General features: G+C 43.9%; 1 protein-coding gene across 1 annotated transcript; it reads right to left on the minus strand.

The window, feature by feature from the left end:
• Nucleotides 1-7,021: 7,021 nt before the first annotated feature.
• LOC308285243 (kelch domain-containing protein 3-like) lies at nucleotides 7,022-8,110 on the minus strand (the record flags this gene model as incomplete). Its single annotated transcript, XM_080725962.1, has 1 exon — nucleotides 7,022-8,110. One exon carries the CDS (start codon nucleotides 8,108-8,110, stop codon nucleotides 7,022-7,024), a length of 1,089 nt encoding a protein of 362 aa, XP_080582088.1.
• Nucleotides 8,111-8,603: the final 493 nt, after the last annotated feature.

The raw sequence follows: 8,603 nt of genomic DNA on the forward strand, positions 1-8,603 counted from the left end.
GGTGAAAAGTGATGAGTCATCACTCTTCATCACTAAACCATTGTTTTCTGGGGCCATATCACCAAAAAGAGAGTGAATTTACTAGATTCCCAGGCTGCTAATCCGGGATCCGTTTTGGCTTCTCAAAGTAAGTCAGGAAATGTGAAAGAGATTTAGCGACCCAGCCTTCCTTGCATAAGGCTTCCCCCTGCTGTCAGTTTGGCTACAGTACAGATATGTGTCCATTGAAAATTATTATGTTTGGAAATGATCCATAGATCATACTCTATAACATCGCAAAGGTAAGCTACTTTTTGATGGCACCAGCACAAATAAATAAATAATAGATATGGCAGTAGAACTGTTTTAATATAGCAGCAAAACAGTTGCAGCAATATCAGTTAATATTGCAGCAAAACAGTTAATATTGCAGCAATATCAGTTAATATAATATCAAAATCAGCTCACACAATATGTTGTGGTGTCAAACGTTGTGAGCTAACATGATAAAAGCTTTGAGGACCACTGCCCCTGGACATTCATATGTCCATATATGGTTTTGTCAGGGATACAGAGACAGGGACAGGGACAGGAAGTAAGTGACTGTTTGCTTTTGCTTTTTTTAGGCAGCAGCAGCAGAGCCAGCAGCGCATTGATGCTGTTGTCATGGCAACTGCCTCCTCCTCCTCCTCTGTGGTTTCCAGGACCGCTAAGATGGAGGAGAGGACCATCTGTTAGAGAGAGAGAGAGAGAGGAGAGAGAGAGAGAGAGAGAGAGAGAGAGAGAGAGAGAGAGAGAGAGAGAGAGAGAGAGAGAGACTTGAACACTTGCTTTGGCAATGTAAACGTATGTTTTCTCATGCCAATAAAGCTCCTTTGTATTGAATTGAGGGAGGAGGAGAGGAGAGGAGAGGAGAGGAGAGGAGAGGAGAGGAGAGGAGAGGAGAGGAGAGGAGAGGAGAGGAGAGGAGAGGAGAGGAGTGATAGCTGTCCGTCAATCAACTGTCATCGCCGTGGTTCTCAAACCCTTGTCATTTCAAGGACCTCAGTTTGATCCCAGTTTTTAATTAATTACAATTAATAATATATTATTAATAATAATAATCTCTGGGATGCAACCAATCTACATATCCTGTGTTCACTTAAGCCATACTGGTCCTTTTGGTTCCATTTGTACACTCTCAGTGTTACAGTGTTACGGGTCCATTTGGTACGTAATATATAAATAATTTAGTTCAGTTAAATAGTTAATTAATTTACTCCACACTGAGAACCAATGGAGTATGTACTTATTCATTACTGTGTGTGTGTGTGTGTGTGTGTGTGTGTGTGTGTGTGTGTGTGTGTGTGTGTGTGTGTGTGTGTGTGTGTGTGTGTGTATATATATATATTACTTCCCCACTGTTTCCTGACTCCTCGTTTCCTCTCTCCTCGCCTCCTCTGCCCTCGTTGACCATATTTGGGCTGGCCGTTCGCTCAGGTGCGAGCCGGCCGGCCAATCAGAACCACAGCCGTGCCCGAGGGGCTAGTTGCCTAGCAACAGGCAGCAAGCCACCTTGCTTGCTTGCACGGAGGGGCTTTATGTAACGTGGTGTGGTGTGTGTGTGTGTGTGTGTGTGTGTGTGTGTGTGTGTGTGTGTGTGTGTGTGTGTGTGTGTGTGTGTGTGTATGTGTGTGTGTGTGTGTGTGTGTGTGTGTGTGTGTATGTGTGTGTGACAGAGAGGGGGGGGGGGGGGGTAGAGATATGGGCAGAATATAGGACGGCAGCTTTGGGTGGGTGGGGGCTCTGTCTGTGTCAGTGACCATATCTGTACTGTGTGTGTGTGTGTGTGTGTGTGTGTGTGTGTGTGTGTGTGTGTGTGTGTGTGTGTGTGTGTGTGTGTGTGTGTGTGTGTGCGTGCGCGCGTGCGTGCGTGAGGACCATTATAAATAGAAAGAGGTGACAATATAGTTAGAATGGTTTAGTAACAGCATGAGCTAAGCGTGTGAAATATTAAAGCCATACTGTGTAAGTTGCCCAACTAGTGGTCATTAGCCCTATAGCAAACCGCGGTCGCGTCCGCGTCTTTCGTCCGTTTTTCGTACCTTCAGACCCCCGCGTCTGCCTCCACCTCGCTGAGATCTATCTTTTAAGGGGTCCCTTGTTCCTGTGCGTTCAGTAATTCCAGAGATACGGACTCCTTCACCCTGCCTGGTAGGCGAAATTACCTAGAGAAGGGATGGTACAAACGGGCGACAACAAATATGGCTGCCATAGCGACCCCACTTCAAGATGCGCTGTGATTGGCCGGCAGTTGTATAACCCTCGCTGTGATTGGCCGGTAGTGTGATGACGCAATTTTGGCGCGAGATCCGGTCCACGGCAAGGATCTCAGTTTACATATAGAGAAGGCTTTACAGGCTGAAATTCACGGCGCGGATCTTCTAAAACTTTTGTGATTTAATAGTTAGGAGAATTTTAAGATTTGTTTTATAAAAAAAGTTACATAGTACAACTTTAAACATACACGCACGCACGCATGCACACATCTGTATTACTATACTTGCGAGGACATCATCGCTGTGTGTGTGTGTGTGTGTGTGTGTGTGTGTGTGTGTGTGTGTGTGTGTGTGTGTGTGTGTGTGTGTGTGTGTGTGTGTGATAACAAAGCTTGTAGATCAGCTATTTGTGGTGCACGAAACCTACAACTAAGTATAAATCAGGCATAACTCTAAAGGCCCTTTGCCACTGCAGGGCATGATAACGATAAGGATAAAAATCACACCCAAAGTGAAGTGAGCAGTGGTCGTGTTTGCATAACGTCTTCAGACTAGGATATAAGTCTAGGATGTACAGGCTACAAGTCTAGGATTGGTTGAGCTTCACATGACAAGTACAGGCTAGACACACACACATTGCTAACGCTGAGGAAAAAGTGGCTACAGACACACGCAGGATATAGGTCTAGGATGTAATTGGTGATGTAATACAGGCTACACACACACACACATTGCTATGGCAAAACGCTGAGGAAAAGTGGCTACAGATAGGTCTAGGATGTAATTGGTGATGTAATATGGCTACACACACACACACACACATTGCTATGGCAAAACGCTGAGGAAAAACACATTGCTATGGCAAAACGCAGAGGAAAAGTGGCTACAGACACACGCACAGCCACTCTATGGAGCGGTTTACCACCGCTCAAAAATGTATAGTTTTCAATTGAAGTGGATGGCAGCGTCATAATTGATGTGAACGCCTTCACATCGTTATCTTTATCGCGCCCAGTGGTAAAGGGCCTGTAGATCAGGCGTCTTCAACAGGGGGTCCGGGATCCCTAGGGGGTCCTCAGAGTTACCATAGGGGGTCCTTCAAATCATTTTGTGATAGAAACCTTTTTTTCTCCTTTTTGCCAGACCCATGAAATGGGTAGGCCTACATAAGCAAATGTCGGTCTGTCTGTCTGTCCGGGTTTTCTATATAAAGGGTATATATGATGATGACATGATGATGACATGCCTACAAAAGGCATGATGTCATAAATGATGATGACAGACATTAAATTTATAGGCCCAGAGGGTTGGCAGAACCGGGGTCTGGCACAACCAGGTTGACCTGGTCTAGTTATATTAACCACTTGAACCCTAACGTCCATATTCTGAGAACCTTTGCCAAAAATAGCCGATCTACGAGCTCACAACGCCTCGACTAAGGGGTCCTTGGCCTGAAAACGTTGAAGACCCCTGCTGTAGATGGTCGCTGTCTGGCAGAACCAGGGCCGGACCGAGACATAAATTCGGCCTTGGCATCTTGGCCCTGTGGTGGAATTCAGATCAATCAATAATCATGAGAAAATTAGGAGACAAGACAATTATATTAGGTGGTGGTGTGGTCAAGTTAATGTAACATGATATCATGGACAGGGGCAGTGGTAAAGTAGTTCTGCCAAGAGGAATGGTCAAACACTAGAGTTATACTGTGTGGCTTCAAGGCCTCTGGAACGAGGCGTACCATAACAAGATAGGCTTTACCAAAACAATAGTTACTGAGGCCTACTAAAGGCCTCTCTACTCCTAACTATCAAGTATTAGTATCATCATAAAGACCTAGATATTTAATATAATCAATGAATACATGATCTACTCTATAACGTCACATATAATCAATCATGATAACCTCTAATCTACGACAGCCCAGACCGGCCCACCACAACCGGCACGAACTGAACATAGAAGATCTACATTTGATTTGAACTATTTAGAAATGTTTTTCAAAATAGTAAAGAAAAAAAGGCAAAGAAGTTTATGGATGAGGGGTAAAGCGTGGACGAACATAGGACCCCTGCTGGTGTTCAACCTCGCAAACTATTTTCAGATGTCCCTCTCTTGCATTCCCTTCGTGGGCCTCCGGACACTGCCCAGTGCCCACGTCCAGTAGGGCATTAACGAAAAAGTCGACAAGTCGACTCAGTCGACTTCATTACACAAGTCGACCCCCACCAGAGAAAGTCGAAAGTCGAAGTTGAAAAAAGAATAATAAATAATACTTTCTATTGTGAAAATAGCAGATCTAGCATGTAGATCTGCTATTTTCACAATGTTTGCCTCTAAATATTGCTACCCTCGATCTTCCTCCGAGCCACTCGGCTGGGCTCTAGAAATGTATGCCTGATAGTCGGGCCCGATTCAGTTGGAGGCAGCCCGTTTGTCTGGAGGGTAATTAAATGCCCCGATTGTCCGGTAGTGTGCGGACACCTTTAGTTGAGAGAGAGAGAGATGAATCAGGGACCCTTTAGTTGAGAGAGAGAGATGAATCAGGGACCCTTTAGTTGAGAGAGAGAGATGAAGCTGGGACCCCCACAACCTGTTCATAGATTCTATATAGTTTCATCGCTTGACAGCACAGTCATCTGTGTATTTTGGATTCATGTCAATTTGTGTTTTCAGATACATATCCACTTGTCAGTACTTAATAAACTTGACCTTTCCCTCTGTACTTAGTCTGCTCTTTTCCCCCTCTACACCAAACTTCTTAGCCGAAAATAGCCGATCTACAAGCTCACAACGCCTCGTAGCTGCAAGGCTAGAAATGTGAGGCTAGAAATACTGTTCCTACGAAACAGTGTGAGCTCGCATGTAACAACACCATATATGGCTGCACCTCATTGGCTATGGGCCCTGCCTTTGTACTGTCAGTACAAGGTTTTGAGGAGAACTTGGCTGACTGATGTATAAAGAAATAATGAAGATAACATACATGATTAAATTAAAGCAGTGATTCCTGCAGATTTATAAGTCTATATATAGTAAATAATGAAAACAGACAAAAAAACGAAACAAAAACAAACAAGAAAAGAATAATAACAATAAACAACTAGGAAAGATGCAATTTGAAATTGCGAGTGTGGTTGCTGACGGTTACTGACTATATTCTGCAGTAAGCTAACTGTCATATGAAGCTCCACCAATAGACCGTTTGTCAGCCTTCTGATTGGTCCCTGAGACTCCCTGACTGGCCAACCAGAAAAAAACATTCACTTTTTGCTATCGGGGGTGGAGTTTGTGCAGTGGAGAATGTTGCTTCAGCCTTTCAAAAACTGTCCGCAGTGCGCGACACGGAGATCGGCCGGTACGGTGATAGCGACGGCAAGCGTCAAGCGATCTCGCTCATCATAACGAATAAGCTTCAACAAACTAGTTCACATGTACCTTATCAATGGTCTAAGAGTCACGATTGGGTACATATAATTTAAATGGGCAGAATTACGAAAAGCCAGCCTATTATGTGAGGAGAAACATTCTCTCTGTCCTCTTCCTAGTACCCAAGATGCAATGCGCTTCTCTTTCTATCTCTGATCCAGAGGATTAAACTAATTAAACATTTATTTTTCGGGGGAAAACTACTGTTTTGCTATGTAATTACTGTACCTTTTTCTTCCCTTTTTATTAATATCACGTAGATGTGTTTTTTGTGGTACTTTATATAGCTGTAATGAGGCTATGAAGGGAAAAAAAATCGCATCCACTACCACTATAAAAGAATCTGCAAAGAGGATTCTGTCCCACTGGGATTAAACAAATTAAAACATATATTTTCGGGTAAATCCCCTGTTTTGCAATGTAACTACTGTACCTTTGTCTTCCCTTTTTATTAATATCACCTAGGTGTTTTTCCTTTGGTACTTTATATAGCTGTAATGAGGCTTTGAAGGGGAAAAAAAATCCCATCCACCTCCACTATAAAAACAATCTGCCCAGGGTTAATGTCCCATCATAGTAACAGGGCAGAATGGGGCGGGATTTGCAAAAGGGTTTATTGATTCCCTACTGATTCCCACTCCCATTGATTCCCTATTGATTCCATATCCCTGCCATTTCCAATGGCAGCGGAAAGGTTACCATAGAGGTCTATAAACAGTTACCCTAGAAGTCTATTAAGTTTCCCTTGGACTATAATGTGTTTCCCTGTTGGGCAACCATATACTGTTTGTTTTTAGACTTACTGTCTTTTTTTTTGTTTTTCTTTACATATCTACTGCATAGTACTGTGTTCTATTTGTCTGTCATTCAATGTTATATGAGATACTTCAATGGTTTCCAGTGGAAATAAGCTTAGTCTTTTCATGGATCTCCTTTTAGTAGACCTTGTACCAGTGAACTGTACCGTCATGAAACTGTACCTTTTCCTATGCAAACTTCTAATAAAGTCTTCAATCAATCAATCAATCAATCAAACCACACTAATAAAGGGGACAGCAACAACAACATCAGCAAATGAACGACTCACTTCCTACATTCCATATCAAACAGTGGTCTCATCACTCATTTGAGAAAACAATGGGGACCAAAGACCCGTCCTCGGTTGTTTTCAAATGTCAATTTTTCTAGCGGAAGTAGTTGAGCTATTTGATCTTGGAACATCACAAAAGTGGGGGACAATTCATCTTTCCAAAACTAAAATATTTATAGTAATTAGCAATCTGTATTTTTTCATGTCCACCCTGACCTCTGGAAACTCATTCAATAGATAGACCACTGACATAATCGTAATTGGAATGTTAGTTTTTCTTTTGGTGTGTCATGGCTGCCAGTTCCCACCTGGTGTTGTGTGGAAGGCCCGACTGGTCCAGACCATACTGAATGACCGCTAGCTTGCATAGCGTCTTCATAAGTGGATTCAAGTCTAAGACATACAGGCCTGAGCTTCCTATAAAGATCACACGCTCTCCCACAATGCAACAGCAAATGCTAGTATCCATTACTGAACATGGCCTCTGGGCTGAACGTCTGAACGTCGACTGAACCCTCTTCCAGGAGAAGGTTTCTGGGTTGAAACTCCACAGATCCTTTAAGATCTGCTTAGTGTCATAGCCACCGAATATGTACAGCTCCCCGTTGTGGACAAAGGCCGAATGATCACACCGTCCTTCCGTGCGGTGTTTCGTCGTGCTCAGCCAGCTGTTGGTCTCCGTGTCGAACACCCTCATGTCCTTGCAGTATCTTCCCCTGAACACTTCTCCCCCAAACACAAACATCTTTGTCCCGATCATGTTGGCAGAGTGCCATGAAACAGTGGGGGGAGAAGTGCCTTTGGCGTCGATTAAAGACCAGACCATCGTGGCGGTGTCCAACTTGGAGAGGTCATTGAAGTATCTATCGCGATGGGATAACACCAGACCTCCGTGAATGTACAGGACCTTCCCCAAGGCACAGACCGAGTGGTTGAACCTCCCCTCGGGAACGGTGCCAGACACCCTGGGCTTGAACCATCTGTGGGTGTTGACGTCAAATGCGTACAGTGCATTGCAGTAAAGCGATGGGAGGGTGTGGCCAGCCCGAAGTTGGTCAAGTACACCTGCTGGGGTGTTGTAATTGCGTCCTCCCCATAGATAGACGATGCCATCTACCAGCGCGGCTCTGTGGCCCCGGCGCATGGAGGGAACCTCATGCGGCAGACATCCTCCTGTCACAGTTGACACCGGAGGCAACACCGTCCAGCGCAAACACAATGTGTTGAACACGCGCACACCCATCTGGTCCCGTTCGTACTCATAGGAGCCTCCAAAGAAGTACACCTTGTCTCCCACAGAAACCGCAGCATGACTGTCGCCCTCTGGGCCTTCAAGATGTAATGTCCAGCAAGGCATCTTACTATTTTTTCTGTTTACTGTCTACTTGTCTCTGAATCTATCTCCTTTATCTGTCCGTCTCTTGACATCTAGTCATCTTCAACACCTGCGTCTTATATAAGTTGCTCTGACGTCACCCAACACCCAATATTGACAAAGAGAACCTTCTCAAAGGCACTATACACTCCATTAACCCTAAATTCTGTTCATGTCATTTTGACCCGTTTTACATTTTCATTTGAAAGAAAAAGGTAGAAGTTTAAATTTTCTCCACCTGAAACTCACTGGCCTTAAAGACTCTTCTGTGATTAACATGTAAACAAAATATGTTTGCACCACACCCATGCTAAAAAAATAGAAATAAAAAGAATACTATGGTAATATAAATGTTTTTCCTGTTGTTTTTACCTGATTGTCAAGGGCCCCATGTACACACCATGTGTCCCTTTTGTAGACATCTAATACTCTGTAGTTGTCGTCCTTGGTGATGTCTCCTGCCTTTGCTATTGGA

Source organism: Nannobrachium achirus (assembly GCF_963921795.1).
Source record: "Nannobrachium achirus genome assembly, chromosome: 5".
Taxonomy (NCBI): Eukaryota; Metazoa; Chordata; class Actinopteri; order Myctophiformes; family Myctophidae; genus Nannobrachium; species Nannobrachium achirus.